The sequence below is a fragment of the Mytilus californianus genome, unplaced genomic scaffold, assembly GCF_021869535.1.
Source record: "Mytilus californianus isolate M0D057914Y unplaced genomic scaffold, xbMytCali1.0.p SCAF_6, whole genome shotgun sequence".
Taxonomy (NCBI): Eukaryota; Metazoa; Mollusca; class Bivalvia; order Mytilida; family Mytilidae; genus Mytilus; species Mytilus californianus.
Genome location: NW_026262712.1, coordinates 11,017,076 through 11,043,701, shown reverse-complemented (window position 1 = coordinate 11,043,701; position 26,626 = coordinate 11,017,076). Strand labels below are relative to the sequence as shown.

At 34.2% G+C, this 26,626-nt stretch overlaps 1 protein-coding gene across 1 annotated transcript in view; it reads right to left on the bottom strand.

Moving 5' to 3' along the window:
- LOC127705774 (uncharacterized) overlaps nt 1-26,626 on the bottom strand; it is a 158,686-nt gene that overhangs the window by 114,251 nt on the left and 17,809 nt on the right. Inside the window, exons 3-5 of the mRNA XM_052210128.1 lie at nt 9,655-9,730; nt 3,577-3,819; nt 1,931-2,416 (exon numbers count right to left, since the gene is read on the bottom strand). Coding sequence (XP_052066088.1) covers nt 1,931-2,416; nt 3,577-3,819; nt 9,655-9,730 — 805 coding nt within the window. The remainder of the gene's footprint in view (nt 1-1,930; nt 2,417-3,576; nt 3,820-9,654; nt 9,731-26,626) is intronic.

Here is a 26,626-nt window from a genome sequence, read left to right as displayed (position 1 = left end):
TTATTGCCACCAGAAATATATCATCATAAGATTTGACAATACTGATTTCAGTACATTTCCTACCAAAATTGTCTCCCTTCACTTTCAACTTCCTGTTGACCTGTTGACCTTTTGACAATTTGGCTGTTTCTATGGATCATTAAATGCTATTTCAAATCCAAGCCACCCTCTGATAGTGTTGATCAAAAATATTATTCAATTACTTTTTATTGAAGATTGGATATTAAGCTAGATACTATGATATTTATTTACGAGATTTTGCATTTCGTTTTTTCATTGAAAATTTTGTAAATAGTGATTCGTGGACAAGTTATCTCTAATAATCGGGCTTTTAATGACTCCCTGAATGCATCCCTTTAGCGATGCATATTGAACAGATTAGAAGAAAACACTAAACAATAATGAAATAATCGTAGAAGATTTAAAAATGGGTTAAGAACATGTGCTTAGAGAAGGAGGTATATGTGAAATCGTGACTTCGTATTGAAAACATAGTTGTCTGACTGGGTTTGGGTTATTAAAATGAACTAACTGGTTTTCTGAAATTCTCTTTATCTCGCTTTGATTAGAAAAGCAGGTTTCTGTTTGGGAACAGTTTTTGTTTATATCGCGGGGGAAAGGGTAGACATGGGATTCACTTCAAAATATTTTACAGTCGCCAGCTGGGCGATCAGGATGATAAAATATATTCGCCCAGCCAAAAATCTGATCGCCTTGGGCGACTGGGCGAGCGTTAAGTTTAGTCCCATTATTTTTTTATTATAATTTATTTTTCTACCTTAGTACAATTAGAAAATAAATAGTTGAAAATTATTTTTTTCATCTCTACTTCCTTTAAGTGTTGAACTTATTTTATTATATTCTAACATCAATTTTTTTTGAGTTAATGTATAAAGCTGTACAGATAGAAGCACACTGAGTGACTATTATGACTGTTCAATTAATTATAATAAAAAAAGGGGTTATGGTTTGGATTGTATTGTTAAAGCATTTTATGAAACATTAATCCATCAAAATCATAAGTGCATTGCAACAATAATCGTTTTAAATTATTTTCAGTTAATACTTAATCATTGGAACATGTTTTGGAAACTGTTTGTTTTAAAATATAAAAACAAATATAAAAAAATGTCCCCTAAATACTTAAATTCAGCTGGAAAAAGGTTCGCACGCGTTATGACCTGAGATTTTATTCTTCAATGCAGGTCATGACCTGCATTTTCATTTTCATAGGTTGACAGGTATGTTTTGTGGTAATAAGCATTGTGTATAAGTTTCATAACATTTCGTTGAGGCAAACTAAAGTTAGAGAACAGAAACGAAAAATTCAGCAATTTTTCCATTTGTAAAGGGGCATAACTCTAGAAAGATTAAAGTGACTCCACCAAAACTCAAATTTGATCTGTGTTTTGTGGTAATAAGCATTGTGTATATATAAGTTTCATAACATTTGGTTGAGGCAGACTAAAGTTAGAGAACGGAAACCAACTTTGGAACGTACAGACGAACGGACAAGGGTAAACTTAATGCCCCCGCCGTAGCGTAACACTGTGTATGCTTATGATAAAGTCAATGAAGTTAGAAATCGTCAGCTTATAATTTTTCAGAGAATTAAACACAATTTCAAAATCTAAAGAAATTTACAGGAAAGCATAACACAGTTGTCTGGTGTTTAAAACTTTAAGCCTGGTATCTTTGATGAATTTTGAATGCAATATTATTGTCTTACCTAACACCAATGCTGCTAGATGCAAGACATATTAATGTTAATATGGTGGTTGGGGACAAACTAAAAGTGACAAGGAAATAAATTACGTTAATGTTTAGGTTTGCTGAGATATTTTGAAAGGACAAGTTTCTATAATTTTAAATAATTGCCTTGCTGTTACATAAATAGACTCTATCTGTAAATAACATGTATTTGTACTACCTGCTGGAGTTGGTGTCATGTGCTGCCCTGGAAAACACAACACATCAGGGACCTGTTCATGCAAATCTTTGCTCCCATCAAAGACAACAAGAAATAACGCTCGGAACGTCATGAAGGTCTGGTGTGCTGTTAAATAAACATATTGTCCACCAAAATCCCAGAAGGTAAGACGTCCAACTTTCATCTTATACTTCCCACTTTTGAGGACTTTTTCCATTTTCCTTCTTATTTCTTCTTTGGTCATTCTGGTTTTCATTTTCTCTTTCATATGTTTTACCATGAGAGGCACATTGGAAGATTTCTGAGGTGGTAGAGATTGTGCTGCTGCCGACTGTTCTGAGGGAAAAGAGGAAAGTGTGGCTTTGGCATAACCAGTTGGGCTTGTTTCTGAAGCCTGGTCGAACGTTTTGGTTAGTTCACTTTCCTCCTCTTCCAGAGAGGTCATTAACACCTTATTGTACACAACATCCAGGGCATTATAAGCTTCTGAAATTATATTTTATGAGTTTACCGGATCATGATATTGATAAACAATAAAAACAGAGCATGTGAAAAACGCAACATATAAGTGAATTGAAAGAGCCTTGACAGTTGTTAAATGATTTGTTGTATTAAATTTGTTTCTTTAAGAACCTGTTATTTTTATTTACCTTCAAGGGCACGTGTGTTTACATTCTTTCATCACGGGTTTCCCCTCGCAATTGACTGTGCGGTGGCCAAAGCTATAACGAGAAGTCTCGCAGTTAAGGTCACTGCATACGGGAAAATGTCGGCGAAGTAGTGTCTGGGAAGCCAATAATTCAATATCGGTACATTTATGAAGATTTGGCTAATATAAAGGATTTTTTTTTCGAAAAAACAGTTCACGTTCACTTCTTTTAGAGTAAAACTTAGTCATTCAAGTATATAAAACATGTTTAACTTTTTTTTAATTTTGAAGTTTCATATGACTTTAGATTCCTTTTAATAAGTAAAATAATAATGTTAAGATTTTCATTCACAAATAAGATTCAATATTGAGGTGTAATACCACCAAATCATAGTACGTCACATCCGGTTGCATGCGAAAAAGGGTCGAAAAAAAATATTCCCTTGAATTTGACAGTTGTAGGAAATTAATCCTACATTTCATTGCAGTAAAAAATTTCTGTGTCATAAACATATATCTTGGGTGTTTCAAAGCACCATTAATTTTTTATTTGGTGTTTCTATAGAATATTTTGGAAAATTTAGGTTACATTGTTACTAAAGCATGAACACAGGAAAAAAAGGGGTGAAAATTTGATTGGTTAACTTTCAGTGATGGTTATTTTCTTATATGCAATGAAATGTTATGTGAAATTTTGTCTATAGTACTGGACAGGATAAAACTTTACTCATGCCATGTATTTATTTATTTGAAACAAAGATAAATTCTGCACAATGTTTTGAAAAGTGCAAATTTAACAAAGATTAATAGAGGAAAATCAATGGTGGTATTACACCTTGAATTAAATTGGTGCCTGAAAAGAAGTAACATAATATATGGCTTCAATGTGATACTTTTTAAAACAATGCTATTAAAATCTGCTGATAAAACACAGCGGTCCACACAACAGTGTTTTTTTGTAATATGGTCAGATGTTTCCACTTATGCCTTTACTCACCTGGATCAATAAGAATCCAACTTTTTGTCTCAATATCAAGGCCACATTGACCTTCAACCAAAGAAATTCCATCAGTCGGATGTCGCCCATCTGGTATGACATCCCCAGCTAACAGCGTCACAAGAGTCGATTTCCCTACTGAAAATTGGCCGGTCACCATGCATCTCATATCAAATGATTCATAGCTGCCCATCCCTAATATACGATTTAACATAGCAGACTGTTGCCCTTTTCCGATGGCATCTGAAAAAAAATTAAGTTTGAAAGTTTAAATTTCATCATGTTTGTGAAATAAAAATGTATGCTTACACACAATCGTAGATAATTTCTCCACTTTTTGTCTCTGACACTGGACACTGTCAAAGATAAATTTTATTTATCTTAAAAATTTGTTTGTTTCAACAGATTATCTTAAATAATACTATTAGACAAGGATAGATATTTATTCTTATGATACAGGAGATGTGTGATATACAGCAATGCCTTGTGACATATTTCCTATAAAGTCACAGTGGTCTTATTGGTATGATACAGGAGATGTGTGATATCCAGAAATGCCTTATGATATATTTCCTGTAAAGTCACAGTGGTCTTAATAGCCTTAATTAGAAGTTTGCTGCCAGTGCTCTTTCTGTCATTAAAACAATAAATGAGTATGTTAATGTTTTGATCTGTCAAGAGTGTCGATATGTCAATGTGTTGATGTATGAGTCTATTAATGTGTTGACATGTCCATGTGTTGATGTATGAGTCTGTTAATGTGTTGATCTGTCAGTGTGTCAATATGACAATGCGTTGATGTTTGAATCTGTTAATGTGTTGATATGTTAGTGTGTTGATATGTCAATGTGTTGATGTATGAGTCTGGTAATATGTTGATCTGTCAGTGTGTCGATGTATGAGTGTTGATGTGTTGATCTGTCAGTGTGTCAATATGTCAATGTGTGAATGTTTGAGTTGGTTATTGTGTTGATCTGTTGGTGAATCGATACGTCAATGTGTTGATGTTTGATGTGTAAATCTTTCAATGTGTCAATATGTCAATGTGTTGATCTGTCAATGTGTTAATGTTTGAGTTTGTTAACGTGTTGATCTGTCAGTATATCGATATGTCAATGTTTTGATGTTAAAGTCTATTAATGTGACAATATGTCAAGGTGTTGATCTGTCAGTGTGTCGACATGTCAATGTGTTGATTTATGAATCTGTTTATGGGTTGATTTGTCAGTGTGTTGATATATGAGTCTGTTAATGTGTTCATCTGTCAGTGTGTCAATATGTCAATGTGTTGATGTATCAATCTGTTAAATTGTTCATCTGTCAGTGTTTCGATATTTCAATGTGTTGATGTATGAGCCTGTTAATGTGTTGATCTATCAGCGTGATGATGTATGTGTGTTAAAGTGTTGATCTGTTAGTGTTTCGATATGTCAATGTGTTGATGTTTGAGTCTGGTAATATGTTTATCTGTAAGTGTTTCGATATGTCCACCTGTTGATGTATGAGTCTGTTAATGAGTTGATCTGTCAGTGTGTCAATATGTCAACGAGTCAATGTATGAGTCTGTTATTCTTTTAAATTGTCAGTGTGTCGATATGTCAATGTGTTGATGTATGAATTGTTAATGTGTTGATGTCAATTTGTCGATATGTCAATGTGCTGATGTATGAATCTGTAAAGGTGTTGATCTGTCAGTGTGTCAATTTGTTTATGTGTCGATGTATGAGTCTGTTATTGTGTTGATCTGTCAATGTGTGTATATGTCAATGTGTCAGTATATGAGTCTGTTAATGTGTTGATCTGTCAATTTGTCAATATATCAATTTGTAGATCTCTCAATGTATCGATGTGTAAAAAGCTTTTGAACTGTCAATGTATTAATATGTCAATTTGTTAATTTGTCAACTGGTCAATGTGTCGATATTTCTATGCGTCAATGTTTTTATTTGATACTCTTTTGATAACTCAATTTTGATATGATGATCTGTCAATGTGTCAATATGTCAATTGATTAATATGTTGATTTGTTAATAGGTCAACTGGTCAATGTGTCTATCCGTCTATGTGTCAATGTACTAATATACCAAAAACTACTTATTCTGTATAATCCAGTTGAGCGGATGGCTGGATTTCAGCAATTCAACTTCCCCTTAGTCTCGTCAGAGTCAACATAAAAAGACAAACAAAAGTCCATTAAAAACATTAAACATAAAACTGCAGATAGAGCATAAATCTCACCAAATATCAATGACAACAATTATTGATCCACTAGTAGCGTCCATCAGTTTGTACTTGCAAAAAAACATTTCAATACGTAATTTTGTGAAATGCTGTCCATTTATTTAATTCCTTTTATTATTCCACTCTTTGTGAATACTGATAGTTTATTTTAGTGTGATGTCCAATTTAGCTGAACTAGTATACATTATAGTTTAGGGGCCAGCGAAAGTAGCCTCTTGGTGCGGGATTTTCAAAATAATATGACTTATGTACCTTATTTAACGATCAGTGCATTATAATATAAACAATCATATGTTCATCCATAAACATCAATTCTTGATAGACATTATTCTATAGTTATATGTATTTCGTTAAATTGGATGTGAATAATGTGAAAATGATGTTTAACCATCACATGCATTGTGAGAGGAACAATAAAATTGAGAATGGAAATGGGGAATATGTCAAAGAGACAACAATCCGATCAAAGAGCAGACAACAGGCGAAGGCCACCAATGGGTCTTCAATGCAACGAGACAATCCCGCACCCAGTGGTGGTCCTCAGCTTGCCCCTAAATAAAATTGTGTACTAGTTCAGTGAAAATTGACGTCACACTTAACTCCAAAACATATAAATGAACTAAAAAAATGATATTGACGTCTCACGGCTTGTGAGAGGAACAAGTTAGAATGATATTGACGTCTCAGGCCAAGTGAGAGGAACAAGTAAGAATGATATTGATATCATATGCCTCGGGAAGGGAACAGGTAGGGATGATATTGACGTGACATGCCTTGTGAGAGGAACAAGTATGAATGATATTGACGTGACAAGCCTTGTGAGAGGAACAAGTAGGAATGATATTGACGTGACATGCCTTGTGAGAGGAACAAGTAGGAATGCTATTGACGTGACATGCCTTGTGAGAGGAACAAGTAGGAATGATATTTACATGACATGCCTTGTGAGAGGAACAAGTAGGAATGATATTGACGTGACATGCCTTGTGAGAGGAACAAGTAGGAATGACATTGACGTGACATGCCTTGTGAGAGGAACAAGTAGGAATGATATTGACGTGACATGCCTTGTGAGAGGAACAAGTAGGAATGATATTGACGTCACATGCCTTGTGAGAGGAACAAGTAAGGATGATATTGACGTCACATGCCTTGTGAGAGGAACAAGTAGGAATGATATTGATGTGACATGCCTTGTGAGAGGAACAAGTAGGAATGATATTGACATGACATGTCTTGTGAGAGGAACAAGAAGGAATGATATTGACGTGACATGCCTTGTGAGAGGAACGGTAAGGATGATATTGATGTCACATGCCTTGTGAGAGGAACAAGTAGGAATGATATTGACGTGACATGCCTTGTGAGAGGAACAAGTAAGGATGATATTGACGTCACATGCCTTGTGTGAGGAACACGTTAGGATGAAATTGACGTCACATGCCTTATGAGAGGAACAAGTAGGAATGATATTGACGTGACATGCCTTGTGAGAGGAACAAGTAGGAATGATATTGACGTGACATGTCAATTGATTAATATGTTGATTTGTTAATAGGTCAACTGGTCCATATGTCTATCCGTCTATGTGTCAATGTACTAATATGCCAAAACTACTTATTCTGTATAATCCAGTTGAGCGGATGGCTGGATTTCAGCAATTCATTTTCCCCTTATTCTCGTCAGAGTCGACATAAAAAGACAAACAAAAGTCCATTAAAAACATTAAACATAAAACAGCAGATAGAGCACAAATCTCACCAAATATCAATGAGAACAATTATTGATCCACTAGTGGCGTCCATCAGTTTGTACTTGCAAAGAAACATTTCAATATGTAATTTCGTGATATGCTATCCATTTATTTTATTCCTTTTATTATTCCACTCTTTGTGAATACTGATAGTTTATTTTAGTGTGACGTCCAATTAAGCTGATCTTGTATACATTATAGTTTAGGGGCCAGCGAAAGCAGCCTCTTGGTGCGGGATTTTCTCGCTGTGTTATAGACCCATGGGTGGCTTTGGGCTGTTTTATGCTTTTTGGTCTGGTTGATGTCCCTTTGACGCATTCCCCGTTTCCACTCTCTATTTTAATCAAATATTTAATTGCTTGAGTTATATATAATAACTAAGTTTCAAGTTGATGTGACCACAAACTACATGTTTCTTTCAAAACGTTAACTTGATACGGAGACAGATGCAAAAACATGAAAACATCATGACCCTCTCCTATTGTAGGCGGATCATTAAAACATCCATTTTCCAAAATTATTTTAGGCAGGACCGTTATATCCCACTGTGGCGATACTCTCAGGAAAGTATAAATATACTTTGGTTAACAAATCTTTTCGTATCCTTCTAAGGCAAAAAAATAAAAGCATAATGTCTTATCTTATTGTATTTATCAAAATAATATGACTTATGTTCCTTATTTAACGATCAGTGCATTATAATATAAACAATCATATGATCATCCATAAACATCAATTCTTGATAGACATTATTCTATAGTTATATGTATTTCGTTAAATTGGATGTGAATAATGTGAAAATGATGTTTAACCGTCACATGCATTGTGAGAGGAACAATAAAATTGAGAATGGAAATGGGGAATATGTCAAAGAGACAACAACCCGACCAAAGAGCAGACAACAGCCGAAGGCCACCAATGGGTCTTTAACGCAGCGAGACAATCCCGAACCCGGAGGTGGTCCTCAGCTTGCCCCTAAATAAAATTATGTACAAGTTCAGTGAAAATGGACGTCACACTAAACTCCAAAACATATAAATGAACTAAAAAAATGATATTGACGTCTCACGGCTTGTGAGGGGAACAAGTAAGAATTATATTGACGCCACATGCCTTGTATGAGGAACAAGTAAGAATGATATTGACGTCACATGCCTTGTGAGAGGAACAAGTAGGAATGATATTGACGTCACATGACTTGTGAGAGGAATAAGTAGGAATGATATTGACTTGACATGCCTTGTGAGAGGAACAAGTAGGAATGATATTGACGTCACATGCCTTGTGAGAAGAACAAGTAGGAATGATATTGACGTGACATGCCTTGTGAGAGGAACAAGTAAGAATGATATTGACGTGACATGACTTGTGAGAGGAACAAGTAGGAATGGAACAAGTAGGAGTGATATTGACGTGACATGTCTTGTGAGAGGAACAAGTAGGAATGATATTGACGTGACATGCCTTGTGAGAGGAACAAGTAGGAATGATATTGACGTGAAATGCATTGTGAGAGGAACAAGTAAGAATGATTATCAAAAATATATTCAAGAGGTTGAGGAATGATATTGACGTCACATGCCTTGTGAGAAGAACAAGTAGGAATGATATTGACGTGACATGCCTTGTGAGAGGAACAAGTAAGAATGATATTGACGTGACATGCCTTGTGAGAGGAACAAGTAGGAATGGAACAAGTAGGAGTGATATTGATGTGACATGCCTTGTGAGAGGAACAAGTAGGAATGATATTGACGTGACATGCCTTGTGAGAGGAACAAGTAGGAATGATATTGACGTGAAATGCATTGTGAGAGGAACAAGTAAGAATGATTATCAAAAATATATTCAAGAGATTGAGGAAAGTATAAATTGGATGAGAATGGTTTTAAGGTTAATGTGATCTGTAATCAATCAATCTTCATCAATAACCCACTTCACATTTCCCATCAATTTGTTGGTTTTTTTTTTTAATTATTTTTCATTATAACATTATTAGCAGATATCAAGGTTTCCATAAATAAGAAACAAGTAATTATAAATCATTTCAGCTGGTATCTGAATAATTAACATTAGATGATTACCTTCAACTACTGGTGCTGCAGGTTCCTGTAACTGGGTGTCAGGAGTTACTTCTGGGGATGTCTTTGACATGACAGTCTACAAAGGAAAAATATGCTATAAACTATCATGCCCCATGTGAAAACTTGTCAAATATTTTAATACATCTATCTTAAAGGCCCACTTTTGCCAATGAAAAAAATGATTTTAAGAAAAATTTCAAATTTGTCCAAAATTTGCACATAATGTTTGAAAATGCATATATCAGATCAAGAAATACACATGTCAGACACATTATTCTTTATGGAGAAGCTTGGAATACATATTTTCAAGTTGTCGGTTCGACCAGGCTGGTGATACAACCCACACTACCTGGCACTTGAGTTGTGTGACGGTGACTTTGGTCCTAAATCTTAATACCCAAATATGGGACAACAAATAATATTTTACTAATGTTTTGTAATGTTCTGTCCTTTTTCAGGTAGTTTATATTTTTATTTATTTGTTTTTATTTTTTTCAGAAGCAGTTATTGCCAAGTTCAAAAACAGTAGTGTTATCAACCATAATCATAATTGAGAAAATGCATCATTTCTTAAAGTATGTTTTTTTTTCATATTCGTTTTTATTTCTCCCATTGTTTAATTGCAAAAAAAGCACAAATTCAGGTTTTAGGCTTCAATCTGGCAATATGAGGCTTTTTTGCCAAAAAAAAAATGTTGTAATGCATGTAATTTGGCTACCTTTATTTGGAATCATCAGTTTAGAAAAAAAATGATTTTTGTGATTCACTGTTGTTTGCTCTAAAGTTGTCAGACCACCATTCAAAATCCCTATCTATTCCAACAAATTTTTCAATTTTCACAGCTTTCTAATTTTTTTACCACAAGTATAACTTCATAGAAAGCAGGTATATCCTGAAATGTACATGCATCACCTTTCTACATGCCAATTTTCAATTCATGTTCATGTTAATCTCGCATTTGTGTCCACTCTTCAAAAATCGCGATAATAAATGTATGCCTTAATTTCTGAATTTACAGTATTTCTCTTTCACCAAAAGTTTCATATCTGCAAATTTTTTGGTTAGATTAAGAAAACAATGACATCAAAAGCACTATATTTTTTTTTAGGGAAGGACTAATTTTACATATGTTCTAAATTGGAGTGGTTGAAAAGGTGGTCTGACACCTTTAATTTACCACATGTTTCCTCGCCACAGTAATTGTTTCATGTGTTTTTCCTTCTATGCCATATAACACGTGAGTAAAATTTACCGCACACTGCCTATTCAATAATTATGCAATTTATTTGTTTTTGTATGTAATTAAACTAGAGGCTCTCAAGAGCCTGTGTCGCTCACCTGACTCTACTTTGGTTTTAGAAATCATGTAAATATAGATAAAAATCATAACACTGATACCCACATAATGATCGAGGCCAAATTGGGTTTAATATTGGTCCCGTTATTTAATAAAATATCCTGGTGGCCATCTTGAACAGTAAATCGGCAACAAAGTAGCAACACTTGGTCAGCACCTCATAATGAACATTCATGCTATGTTTGGTTTCATTCCATTCAGTGGTACTCTAAAAGAAGACATTTGTATGTATTTCCCATAGGGTCCTATGTTCAACTAAGACCCCCGCTGTCGGCCATTTTGGATGATGGACCGACTGCAAAGTAACAACACTTGGTCAGCATTCAGTGTTACTCTAAAAGAAGACATTTGTATGTATTTCCCCTAGGGTCCTATGTTAAACTAAGTCCCCCCCCCCTGGCGGCCATCTTGGATGATGGATCGGCTGCAAAGACACAACACTTGGTCAGCACCTCATAAGGAACATTCATGCCATTTTTGGATTCCATTCAGTGGTTCTTAAAAAAAGACATTTGTATGTATTTCTCTTAGGGTCCTATTTTAAAATTAGTCCCCCGCTGGCGGCTATCTTGGATGATGGACTGACTGCAAAGTAACAACACTTGGTCAGTATCTCATCAGGAACATTAATGCAATGTTTTGTTCCATTCCATTCTGTAGTTTTCTAAAAGAAGACATTTGTATGTATTTCCCATAGGGTCCTATGTTAAACTAAGTCCCCCGCTGTCGGCCATTTTGGATGATGGACCGACTACAAAGTAACAACACTTGGTCAGCATTCAGTGGTACTCTAAAAGGAGACATTTGTATGTATTTCCCTAGGGTCCTATGTTAAACTAAGTCCCTCCCTGGCGGCCATCTTGTATGATGGATCGGTTGCAAAGTAACAACACTTGGTCAGTATCTCATAAGGAACATTAATGCCATGTTTGGTTCCATTCCATTCAGTGGTTCTCTAAAAGAAGACATTTGTATGTATTTCCCTTAGGGTCCTATGTTAAACTTAGTCCCCCGCTGGCGGCCATCTTGGATGATGGATTGACTGCAAAGTAACAACACTTGGTCAGCACCCCATAAGGAACATTCATGCCATGTTTGGTTCCATTCCATTCAGTGGTTCTCTAAAAGAAGACATTTGTATGTACTTCCCATAGGGTCCTATGTTAAACTAAGTCCCCCCCTGGCGGCCATCTTGGATGATGGATCGGCTGCCAAGTAACAACATTTGGTCGACACTTCATAAGGAACATTAATGCCATATTTGGTTCCATTCCATTCAGTCGTTTTCTAAAAGAAGACATTTGTATGTATTTTTCATAGGGTCCTATGTTAAACTAAATCCCCTGCTGTCGGCCATCTTCGTTGATGGACCGACTGCAAAGTAACAACACTTGGTTAAAGCACCTCATAAGGAACATTCATGCCATGTTTGGTTTCATTCCATTCAGTGGTTCTCTAAAAGAAGACATGTGTATGTATTTCCTATAGGGTCCTATGTTAAACTAAGTCCCCCGCTGGCGGCCATCTTGAATGATGGACTGACTGCAAAGTAACAACACTTGGTCAGCACCTCATAAGGAACATTAATGCCATGTTTGGTTCCATTCCATTCAGTGGTTCTCTAAAAGAAGACATTTGTATGTATTTCCCTTAGGGTCCTATGTTAAATTAAGTCCCCTACTGTCGGCCATCTTGGATGATTGACCGAATGCAAAGTAACAACACTTGGTCAGCACCTCATAAGGAACATTAATGCCATGTTTGGTTCCATTCCATGCAGTGGTTCTCTAAAAGAAGACATTTGTATGTATTTCCCATAGGGTCCTATGTTATACTAAGTCCCCCGCTGGCGGCCATCTTGGATGATGGACTGACTGCAAAGTAACAGCACTTGGTCAGCACCTCATAAGGAACATTCATGCCATGTTTGGTTTCATTCCATTCACTGGTTCTCTAAAAGAAGACATTTGTATGTATTTCCCTTAGGGTCCTATGTTAAATTAAGTCCCCTACTGTCGGCCATCTTGGATGATGGACCGATTGCAGAGTAACAACACTTGTTCAGCACCTCATAAGGAACATTCATGCCATGTTTGGTTTCATTCCATTCAGTAGTTCTCTAAAAGAAGACATTTGTATGTATTTCCAATAGGGTCCTATGTTCAACTAAGTCCCCCGCTGGCAGCCATCTTAGATGATGGACCGACTGCAAAGTAACAACACTTGGTCAGCATGTCATAAGGAACATTCATGCCATGTTTGGTTTCATTCCATTCGCTGGTTTTCTAAAAGAAGACATTTGTATGTATTTCCCATAGGGTTCTATGTTAAACTAAGTCCCCCGCTGGCGGCCATCTTGGATGATGGACTGACTGCAAAGTAACAACACTTGGTCAGCATCTCATAAGGAACATTCATGCCATGTTTGGTTTCATTCCATTCACTGGTTCTCTAAAAGAAGACATTTGTATGTATTTCCCTTAGGATCCTATGTTAAATTAAGTCCCCTACTGTCGGCCATCTTGGATGATGGACCGACTGCAAAGTAACAACACTTGTTCAGCACCTCATAAGGAACATTCATGCCATGTTTGGTTTCATTCCATTCAGTAGTTCTCTAAAAGAAGACATTTGTATGTATTTCCCATAGGGTCCTATGTTCAACTAGGTCCCCCGCTGGCAGCCATCTTGGATGATGGACCGACTGCAAAGTAACAACACTTGGTCAGCATGTCATAAGGAACATGCATGCCATGTTTGGTTTCATTCCATTCGCTGGTTCTCTAAAAGAAGACATTTGTATGTATTTCCCATAGGGTCCTATGTTAAACTAAGTCCCCCGCTGGCGGCCATCTTGGATGATGGATCGGCTACAAAATAACAACACTTGGTCAGCACCTCATAAGGAACATTCATGCCATGTTTGGTTTCATTCCATTCAATGGTTCTCTAGAAGAAGTTCAAAATGTAAAAAGTTAACGACGACGACGACGACGGACGACAAGTGATGAGAAAAGCTGACTTGGCCCTTTGGGCCAAGTGAGCTAAAAAGGTTGTGCAGGAAAGTAAACGTTAGAGTTTACTCATTTAATAGAGGTTCTATCTATGTAAACGGTGGCCTTGCCTACCTTCTACATACTGAAAGGTTTAAAATCTATACACAGGTTGACAGCATACTAAACAGTGAATTTATTTTTAATGTATGATTATTACATTCTAACTCAAGCTACAAAGGGAGAGGTGGACTTGGTTCGAAACATTCATTGGGGTGGATACAGAGGAGACCGTCTTCAGGTGGACACTAATATTATACTTTATTGCTTTATCTAATGGAACATTTTATTCATAAGTATAATAATCTGAAGCACTTAAGATTGTTACAAGTACATATATATATATTTCTAATTTAGCAGTTAGCTAAGTTGATTTATTAAAGGTTGACATTGTATATTAATATAGCAAAGAGCCACTTATTTCATTATTTATTTTTGTTCCTTATTATTTTTCAAGTTTTATCGCATACTCTTTTTATTATGAGTGAAGGGCCCTTTTTTTAAGAGCAAAATTAGTGTAATTGTAAAATTATTTAATAATATCATAGTGAAACTCAGTTTAACTCTATAGATTTTGATACAATGCCCAGAAGAAATGATTAAAGTATTCATACCTTGACTTTTTGTGTTTGGAATGTTGGAGGGCTTAATTCAACAACATATAATAAGCTTCAAGATCACAACCTTATCAATCAAACAGTTATGATAGTATACTTTTATGTGAAACTCACATCGGATACAATACATCAATCGATATTGAAGATTTTAAGTGTTTTCCTGTATGAAGACCTCAGTCATAATATCAGAGATTTTATTGGGGACTTGGCATACTTATCAATTACAATATTCGAAAAGGGGTGAACATTTTAGAAAACACTTGCAACGACTATTAAATTGGTTCACATTAGATAAAGATTTTTTTACTTTGCGAAAGATATATACCTCTGTTTAGCTTATATTATACCAAGTACCTCTAGTTATTTACATCAAACTGAAGATGACATATTAGATTTAATTGAAAGAGATATTATTTATAAATACAAAATGAAAGGAAACATTATACTCTGTGGTGATTTAAATGCCAGGTCAGGTGTAGAACCAGATTTTAAAGAAAATGCTATATATATGATAGTCACACACCATTATGTAATACTTATGAATATGACATTGTACAAGATATTAGAAATAGTTATGATATAAGAAAATAGATACCAGAGGTAAATAACTAACAAAAATTTGTATTTCAACTAATATGAGAATCTTGAATGGAAGGATGTTTGGTGATTTGTTTTGTAAATTCACTTGCCATAAGCCAGTCGGATCTAGTGAAGTCGATTATGTAATAGTATCAGAATGTTTAATGTCAAATATACTTAGTTTTGAAGTTTCAGATTTTATATCAACTTTTTCTGACTGTCATTGTAGACCTTCATTTAATATTATGACAACTTATATTAAGAATTCGTCAAAATGTTAAATAAATATGACTGATTTGACAGGAGGATACATTTGGAGTAATTCTTCACCAATAAAATTTAGAGATGCTCTATTTCACCCACTAAAATGGCTAAAATAGATGATTTTTTAAAACAAGATTTTGATTCTGAAAAAGCAGCCACCCAATTTGCTGATTTACTACAAACAGCTGCTTCAAAAGCTTGTAAATTCTATAAAAAAGTATGAAAAATAAAAAAGACCAAAAAATGTAAATATTTTGATTCAGATTTAAAGAGGAAAAGAACAGTTTTGATGGATAAAGGAGCATTACTTTCTAAATATCCTTTTGATTCGATTATAAGAGGATCATATTTTAAATGTTACAGAGAATACACCAAATTGCAAAGATATAAAAAAAGATATTTTATGCAACTAGTTTTAGATCAGCTAGATCAGTTAAGGGGTTATGATCCCAAGAAATATTGGAAACTCATAAATTTACTTAAAGAATCTAGAAATGATAATACTCTAGATTCAGCCAAGCCAGAGGAGTGGCAAAAATATTTTTCAGAGCTTAACAAGTCATCAGATTCCCATAGTAATAGAATACATGAAATAAGGTCTGAAATAGAAAAATTAAAGAAAGTAAAACAATTTGGGGAATTAGATTTTAGAATCTCAAATAGAGAAGTTTCAAATTCTGTGAGCAAACTTAAAAATGGAAAAGCATCAGGTTTAGATGATATTCCTGCAGAGATGTACATGTTACGGGCAGGTTTATCAGTTTTAGTTCCATTGATACAAAAACTGTATAACTGCATTTTCAACAGGTTTTTATCCTTTACAATAGTCATGATGGTCATCAGCATATATAACCCCAGTTTTTAAATCTGGAGATTCGTGCAAACCAGAAAATTATACAGGTATTGCTATTAACTCCTGTATAGGTAAATTATTTAATTGCATTCTAAATAATAGACTAGACAACTTTCTTGAAGAAAATGATATCATAAGTAAATGTCAAATTGGATTAACAAAAAAATTAAAAATCACTTTTTTGTTTTTAAGACATTAATTGACAAGTGTAATAACAACAATAAAAGTACAGAGTTCCAATGTCCCCCCGCCTTGCACATATATTATATGTTCAAGGGCAATAACTTAAAAAAAAATTTGTTTATGAATTTCTTGGAGAAATGAAGGCTTGAGAGCAAATGCAATGCAATTTCAAATATAAATAATGTTTCCAAGGGGCATAACTCTTTTAAAAATAATAGTTACGCACTGATTTGGGAACTTGTCCACGATATTGCTGATATACATGTAAACCTATGATATAAGTTTCAGAAAATTTCGGAGCATTGTACACATGAGAGCGCTAATAATGCAATTTTCATTAAAATTAATATTTCCAAGGACCATAACTCTTTTATCAAAGAGCTGAAAGCTCTGAGGAAAAATGACGCCATTGTCTCTAATATTGGGATATTTTTGATGCAAGTCTTGATTTTCACATAATTTACCTACTGAATCTTAAGAGACTTTTCAGTTCATGGTAGGTAGACTGACTGACAATAGCATAGAAATGAATTGTTTTCAATGTCTATGGCTTTTTTATTTGTTTGTCAAGATATATATATATATATATAAACGCCTAAAAAGTGTACACAACAACACCAATAACAAAAATAGGAACTATAAATGTAATTATCTATAAATATTTTGAATAACAGATATCCTTTATCAGTAAATATGATTGTGATGTTGAATGAATCATATATCAGTCTACTAAAATAATTTAGATTAAACTATAACAATCTTGAAATTTATACAATAAAAAAGTCAAACCGAACATCAGGTAAGACGCTTGCACAATTCTAAATATGTGTTACACACGACACAGGTTATATGACTAATAACAACAGAGAGTTCAAATATATGCTTCAAATAAAAATAATAATGTGCGATATGAACTAGCACAATTCTAAAGCTTTAACGGTGACGACAGTTATGATATTACAAGAACGATTGCGTCAATAAGAATTCCAAATAAACAGCACTAAACGTTCTTAATTTGTAAATATTTCAAATTTGACAACGGTAGAGTAGTTACAACAGAGTCTGCGTATTTGAACATCGCAAACAAACGGCCGTTAAAATATAATAATAAATTTTGACTAAGGTTAACTAGTTGAACGTGGCTTGGTACTTTTACATCCCTCAAAAAATAAGTAAGGAGTGATGAGTAAGGTAAAGAAATGGAAACAGAGACTGTAATAATAAGTAATATAACCCAAATGTGAAGCACTGCATGGAGTCGAACTACATCTTTTCATTTATCCCATTTGGTGCCAAACTTGTTAATTTTCTTATCCAAAATCTTTCCCGAGTGAGTCTATCCTCCCTAGACCAAGCAGAGTTGTGGTCAATGATTGTAATGGTCAGTCGATTGAGATCTGCCTTAGTGTGGCCAGGGGATCTCAAATGTCGACTGAGAGGGAGGTCTGGCATGCATTGGTAGTCGCTACGATGACCGTTCATTCGTTTGTGAAACGGCTGTTCTGACTCGCCAACATACTGTTTACCACATTTACACTGTAGGAGATACACAACTTTTGTAGTCTTGCAATTAACATTGCAAAATATGGTGTATTCTGTACCAGTGGAGTGACTGTTAAAAGTCTGGGTAACCAGTATTTGTTTGCAAGTCAGACATCGTTTGTTTCCGCAACCCTTGCAAGAGCCCACAGACGAAGAGCCTGCTTGAGAGGATAAATCAGCTCTCACCAGCAAGTCTTTAAGGCTTTTGGGCCTACGGAAAGCCAGTACAGGTGGCTCGGGAAAGATCTTGGATAGTTTAGGATGTTTTTCGATTTCTTTGAACGTGAATATAAAAAAGAAGATGTGGTATGATTGCCAATGAGGCAACTCTCCACAAGAGACCAAATGACAGAGAAATTAACAACTACAGGTCACCATACGGCTTTCAACAATGAGAAAAGCCCATACCGCATAGTCAGCTACAAAAGGCCCCGAAATGACAAATGTAAAACAATTCAAACGAAAAAACTAACGGACTAATTTACGTACAAAAAATGAACGAAAAACAAATATGTAACACATGAACAAACAACAACCACTGAATTACAGGCTCCTGACTTGGGACAGGCACATACATACAGAATGTGGCGGGGTTAAACATGTTAGCGGGATCCCAATCCTCCCCCCTAACCTGGGACAGTGGTGTAACATGACTATATTTATATACTGGTTGTTTCTTTTGTACAAATAAATAGCTCAAGACTACCTGAACGATCTACAATATTCAAAGTTATATGTGAATTTGTTTCTTGCAATTTCATTATTCTTAGTCAAGGATACGTTAACAGACTATCCCCTTATTTGTAGAATTATTTAACAAAATGATGATGAAGAGCCTGCAGTAAGCAAGCTCTGATACCCCACATAGTCCTTATTTAAGAGATAAGTTATAAGTGACTTAGTGACATTGTTATTTCTGTTACTTAAAGGATGATCAAATTCTGTAGATTTAGACAATAGTATTGTTAAATACTAGTTTGACAATTACAAATATAGTGACACCATTTATACAACCAAATTTCATTGTTGATATTTATATATATATACTGAAATCTTTAAATGACAACATAAACTATTGCAGAATTATCTTTTTTCAAATGATTTAATGTTTGTGAGTCATTTATTTCAAATAATTAACCCGTACTAAATTAAGGAGATGTGGTTAAATGATTGCCAATGAGATAACAGTCTGATAACTATCCACCAGAATCTATATAATGTGGCTCTTGGCAGTTATAAGTCACTTTACATCATTATAGCCTCATTCTTTTAAAATGACCTAGCTAGACCTTTTTCTTAGGCAAGGTGTATCATATAACTCTGAAAACAATACAATCCAGTGACTTCTCCCCAGGATTTTTTATAGCGCTGTGGTATTAGCACCCGATTTAAGATTGATTCACCTTAAGTTTCATGTTTGTGACTTGGTGTTACATTTATTTATAACTACCACGTTAGTTTTATTATATTGAAAAGACAAAGACCTGGATTTTTTATACATGTGCCATGTGCATTAACTGAAATGCAAATAAGTGACATTTCAATTATTAATTAAACTTTAAAAATTAAAATGCCTAGATAACTTAAATAATTTGATTTTATCACCACCCGACCCCAAATGTAGCACAGTAGGTATATCTTTTTTTCTCACTTTCGGTTGTTTGACTTATAAACTAGTTATTTATCCTTTACAGCTTCATAATTTACTTACACATATTTAAGAAGGTTTACAATGACAAAATTGGAATTTCTGCATTAATTTTTATTTACATTAATCAAATTACAATTTTTTAATTAAAATTGGTATATCCTTTAATATCAAAGGAAGAAATGGAATAACTCTTTCCATAAGTACTGAAATGTTATTTTTATGCATGTTTAAAATATGCTAATATATTTGATATTCCAAGATGAATATTATAGAAATCTTTTTTTTTAAAGTTTTTTTTTATTATTAAAGGTGGATTATCAATAAATAAATGTTTCAAAATTGAAACATTACAACCACCTTTAAAAGTTGTGTTTGGTTATTTTATGAATATGTGAATTATTGCCAACAGAAATATTTTACAAGATTTGACAATACTTGTTTTAGCACTTTAAATTTTGCCCAATGAAATTGTCTCCCTTCACAACTTCCTGTTTACACGTTTTGTTGTACCTCTAGGAATCATTTAATGCTAATCCTTATCCAAGCCATCCACAGTTAACTTTGATTTTAAATTATTTTAAATTAATAGTTATTAAAAAGTGGATGGCAAATCCCAATATTTTTTTTTATTTTCAAGAAATTTTCATATCTGATTCTGAAAATAGCGATGCAAGGTAATCGTAAAATACGGGCTTGAAATGAACACCTCGACAACGGGAATGCTTTTCTCAAAACAAAACAGGTTCGATAGTTTAGTTGTTAACTCGAAAAAGTAATGAAATAATCGTAATGTTTCAAAAATGGAAGAGACCACGTTGTCAGAGAAAGGGTAAAACTTTCCTTAAATACTTTTGGTATGATTCATTGAGCACTGCCTACTCCTTTCATAAAGTTTCTGCATCTTATAAATTTTAAAGTGAAGAAATCCAGAAAGAAATAAAGTCTTTATGCAATTATCGCCATTTTATTCTTTAATAGAACTGGCCCCCCCGATATTTGACCTATATTATGTCTGCTGTAAACAAATCCATACGCACCGCGTGGATATAACCGTATCATTCTTAAAAACTTCTTAAATCTTAATAAAGACCAATACCTATCGTATGATTTCAAGATGATTCCGATTATAATTTTTTGAATGGTTTCAAAGTTCAGCTGACAAAAAAGGTAAACATTTTTTCAAGAACTATTTTCTAGCGATAGCGATTTGTTATCATTGGTATGTAAAAAGTCCAAAACCATAACAATACGGATCTATTTATATTCTAATTTTTTACAGATTGTAAAGTCATGCACATATAAAGTGAAAGCTCATATAAATATGAAAAAATACCAAAGGGATAGCTCAAAATACCATTTAATAACAATAAACATATGGATAGGTAAAGAATGAATTCTGTACAGGACATAGGTATGTAAAATACGATACCGAGTTCTGAAGGCGGCTTGGAAGAGACCGGAAGCTGTAAAATGAAATCTGGTCAATGGTATAGAAAAATTGACGCTTTGACAGCGTCATTTTCCAAAAAATAATTGACATTGCTGATATTAACCTATAGTATAAGTTTTATAAAAATATGGCAAGAATTGTACCCGTGGGAGTGCTAACGAGGCCATTTTCCATAAATTTAATATTTCCAAGGGGCAAAACTCTTTTAAAAAAAGTTAATTGTTCATCATTATAGAACTTGTCCGAGATATTGCTGATATTAACCTACAGTATAAGTTTTATAAAAATCTGGCAAGAATTGTACCCTTGAGTGCGCTAACGAGGCCATTTTCCATAAATCTAATATTTCCAAGGGGCATTACTCTTTTAAACTAGATGTGTTTGGCCCCGAATGGGCGAATGGGCCGTCTCAAAAAGTTGAAAAATCTGCAATTTCAACAACACATGTGGACACAAACATGCATGGATAGTATCAAGCTCTTAAGACCAATACTAGTTTGAAGAAAAATTTCCTTGATGAATGAGGAATCAAATTTCAAACTATCAGCAAACAGGAAGTGGATGTACTGCAGATCTACCAAGATGTGTTGAAACGACATGAAAATCAGTATAGCGGAACGAAACATGAACTTGATCTGTAACTCACCATGGTAGTCTCACAAAAATCAGGGCAAAATCTGAAGGTGTATAAAAAAAAGTCCGTATAACTGTGATTTTCAACAATTTATCAAAGTCCGACAAAAATCAGCAGAGCGAAACTTAACTTAAACTTGATCTGTAACTCATCATGGTTAACTTACATACCAAAAATCAGCCCAATATCTAAAGGCGTTTAGAAAAACAGTCTGTATAACTGTGATTTTCAACAATTTATCAAAGTCCGGCAAAAATCAGCGGAGCGGAACTAAACTTAAACTTGATCTGTAACTCATCATGGTTAACTTACACACCAAAAATCAGCCCAATATCTAATTAGGCGTTTAGAAAAAAAGTCCGTATAACTGTGATTTTCAACAATTTATCAAAATCCAAAGCCCGTAATTTCAGCAAAAATTAGCGAAGCGGAACGAAACTTAAACTTGATCTGTAACTCATCATGGTTAACTTACACACCAAAAATCAGCCCAATATCTAATTAGGCGTTTAGAAAAAAAGTCCGTATAACTGTGATTTTCAACAATTTATCAAAATCCAAAGCCCGTAATTTCAGCAAAAATTAGCGAAGCGGAACGAAACTTAAACTTGATCTGTAACTCATCATGGTTAACTTACATACCAAAAATCAGCCCAATATCTAAAGGCGTTTAGAAAAAAAAGTCCATACAACTGTGATTTTCAACAGTTTATCAAAGTCCAAAGCCCTTAATTTCGGCAAAAATCAGTGGAGCGGAACTAAACTTAAACTTGATCTGTAACTCATCATGGTTAACTTACACACCAAAAATCAGCCCAATATCTAATTAGGCGTTTAGAAAAAAAGTCCGTATAACTGTGATTTTCAACAATTTATCAAAATCCAAAGCCCGTAATTTCAGCAAAAATTAGCGAAGCGGAACGAAACTTAAACTTGATCTGTAACTCATCATGGTTAACTTACATACCAAAAATCAGCCCCATATCTCAAGGCGTTTAGAAAAAAATTCCGTATAATGGTTTGTTGCGGAATGACAGGATGACGGAATGACGGAATGACAGAATAACGGAATGACGGACAAGGGTAAAACTATATGGCCCCGACAACTTTGTTGCTGGGCCATAAAAAGTCGATCGTTCACCGTTATAATTGTACCCGTGAGAGCGCTAACAACGCCATTTTCCATGAATTTAATATTTCCAAGGGGCATAACTCTTTTAAAAAAAATCGATCGTCCACCATTATAGAACTTTTCCGAGATATTGCTGATATTAACCTATAGTATAAGTTTTATAAAAATCTGGCAAGAATTGTACCCGTGGGAGCGCTAACGAGGCCATTTTCCATAAATTTAATATTTCCAAGGGGCATAACTCTTTTAAAAAAAGTCGATTGTCCACCATTATAGAACTTGTCCGAGATATTGCTGATATTAACCTATAGTATAAGTTTTATAAAAATCTGGCAAGAATTGTACCCGTGGGAGCGCTAACGAGGCCATTTTCCATAAATTTAATATTTCCAAGGGGCATAACTCTTTAAAAAAGTCGATTGTCCACCATTATAGGACTTGTCCGAGATATTGCTGATATTAACCTATAGTATAAGTTTTATTAAAAAATCTGGCAAGAATTGTACCCTTGAGAGCGCTAACGAGGCCATTTTCTATAAATTTAATATTTCCAAGGGGCATAACTCTTTTAACAAAAGTCAATCGTCCACCATTACAGAATTTGTTCGATATATTGCTGATATTGACCTATAGTATAAGTTTTATAAAAATTCTGGTAAGAATTGTACCCTTGAGAGCGCTAACAAGGCCATTTTACATAAATTTAATATTTCCAAGGTGCATAACTTTTTAAAAAAAAGTCAATCCGCCACCATTATAAAACTTGTACGAGATATTGCTGATATTAACCTATAGTATAAGTTTTATAAAAACCTGGCAAGAATTGTACCCGTGAGAGCGCTAACAAGGCCATTTTCCATAAATTTAATATTTCCAAGGGGCATCACTCTTTTTAAAATATTGATCGGCCACCATTATAAAACTTGAACGAGATATTGCTGATATTAACCTATAGTATAAGTTTTATAAAAATCTGGCAAGAATTGTACCCGTGAGAGCGCTAACGAGGCCATTTTCCATAAATTTAATATTTCCAAGGGGCATAACTCTTTATAAAACTTGACCGAGATATTGCTGATATTAACCTATAGTGTAAGTTTTATAAAAATCTGGCAAGAATTGTACCTGTAAGAGCGCTAACAAGACGGACGGAAGGATACACGGATGGACGGCTAGCTGGTATTTCTATGTCCCCCGCAAAAGCATGAACTGGGGTCAAAAATAGGTAACTATTTGCATGCTTTGTAGATCTCAGAAAAGCATTCGACTCTGTTATTCATACAGGTATACAATATAAACTACTTCAACACAACAAAGCAGGACAGTTTTACAGGTTTTATGCTATAGTTAAAGATATGTATAATATTGTTTAGATCATTTATTGGAGTGAGACAAGCGGATGTTTTAAGCCCCAACTTATTCAAACTTTTTATTAATGATCTCCCTGATGTTTTCTCTTCTTGTGCTAACCATGTCAGTGTTAATAACCAAAGGGTTTATTGCTTAATGTATGCTGATGACATTGTAATTCTCTCAGATTCATCAGAGGGACTGCAAGATAGGTTAACTATGCTTAATAATTACTGTTATAAATGGTGGTTCAATGTAAATGAGAACAAGACTTAAGTCTTTAATAAAGCAGGGAGACATTTTAATCTCCCTTTTTATCAAGGTGAAAAAGCTATTGGTTGTACGTATAATTATAAATATTTGGGCATCACATTTATACCCAGTGGGAATTTTTTTGAATGTAAAGATGAACTGTACAAAAAGTCTATGAAAGCATGTTTTAAATTACAATGTATGTCATCTTCAAACCCTAGTGTTTCAACTTTACTTCATTTATATGACCATACTGTTAAGCAAATTTTAACCTATGGATGTGAAGTCTGGGGTATGTTTTCATTTAACTCAGCTGCATGTAAGAACTAGAGGCTCTAAAGAGCCTGTGTCGCTCACCGTGGTCTATATGCATATTCAACAAAGGACACTTCCGAACATTGAAGACGAGAATAGAATTAATGACAAAAATCTTGGTTTTTTTATCTTATATTGCTGATCATTGAAGTCTGTTTAGTTTCTCTCTATCTTATTTAACTTTTGCTCCAAACAAAAGAGAGGGTAAAAATAAATCCAAAATTAAGGGCAATAACTCCTATAAAGAGTAACACTCTACTAATTATATCAGCAAAATTTGACTTGTTAGTAGGTCTTGTCTTGCTTTTCATTTTTGATTATTTAAATTTCTATCTATCTATTATAATTTTTATCATATAAGGCAAAACGCAAAAAAAATGGTAAAAATCGTCATTAAAGGGCAATTACTTCAATAAGGATTACAAAAATTTACGAAAAATTGTTAAAAGTTGACTATAAAGGACAATAACTCCTTCAGGGGTCAATTGACAATCTCTCTATCTATATCTATAATAATATTCAAGATAATTACCAAAAACTGCAAAATTTCCTTAAAATTACCAAAAACTGCAAAATTTCCTTAAAATTACCAAATTCAGGGGCAGCAACCCAACAACGGGTTGTCTGGTTTGTCTGAAAATTTCAAAGACTCATAACTCCTCCATAAGTCAACTGATAATAATTTCTTGTGGATATGCACATCTACATATTATGTCCTTATTATCTACAAATATTCAGGAAATTCTCTTGTGTGGTTTCAGATAAGTTGAGATGACAAACTGTTGCAAAAGTATATCTTAGCCGAAACTTTGAGTTCAAATGGGCAGAACTCCTAGAAAAGTCAACTGATAATGATTCGTTGTGGAAATGCACATCAACATATTATGTCCTTATCATCTACAAAGTTTCAGGAAATTCTGTTGGGCTGTTTCAGAGGAGTTGCGATGACAAACTGATGCAGTAGTATATTAAGGCCAAAATTTTTTAGTTCAAAGGGGCATAACTCCTAGAAAAAAACAAAATCATAATTTCCTGTCGATATGCACGTCTACATAGTATGTCCTTTTCATCTACAAACTTTCAGGAATTTCTGTTGGGCTGTTTCAGAGGAGATGCGATGACAAACTGTTGCAGTAGTATATTGAGGCCAATAAGTGCAAAGGAGCATAACTCCTAGAAAAAAAATTGAATCATAATTTCCTGTCGATATGTACGTCTACATAGTATGTCCTTATTATCTACAAAGTTTCAGGAAATTCTGTTGTGTGGTTTCAGAGGAATTGCGATGACAAGAACAGGACTGACGGACTGTAGTATATATATTGAGGCCAATAAGTTCAAAGGGGCATAACTCCTAGAAAAAAAATTGAATCATAATTTCCTGTCGATATGCACATCTACATAGTATGTCCTTATTATCTACAAAGTTTCATGAAATTCTGTTGTGTAGTTTCAGAGAAGTTGCAATGACAAACTGTTGCAGTAGTATATTGAGGCCAATAGAAATATAAGTGCAAATGAGCATTACTCCTAGAAAAAGAATTGAATCACAATTTCCTGTCAATATGCACGGCTACATAATATGTCCTTATTATCTACAAAGTTTCACGAAATTCTGTTGTGTGGTTTCAGAGGAGTTGTGATGACAAAAACAGGACTGACGGACTAGTATATTGAGGCCAATAATTTCAAAGGGGCATAATTCCTAGAAAAAAAATTGAATCATAATTACAAATGTAC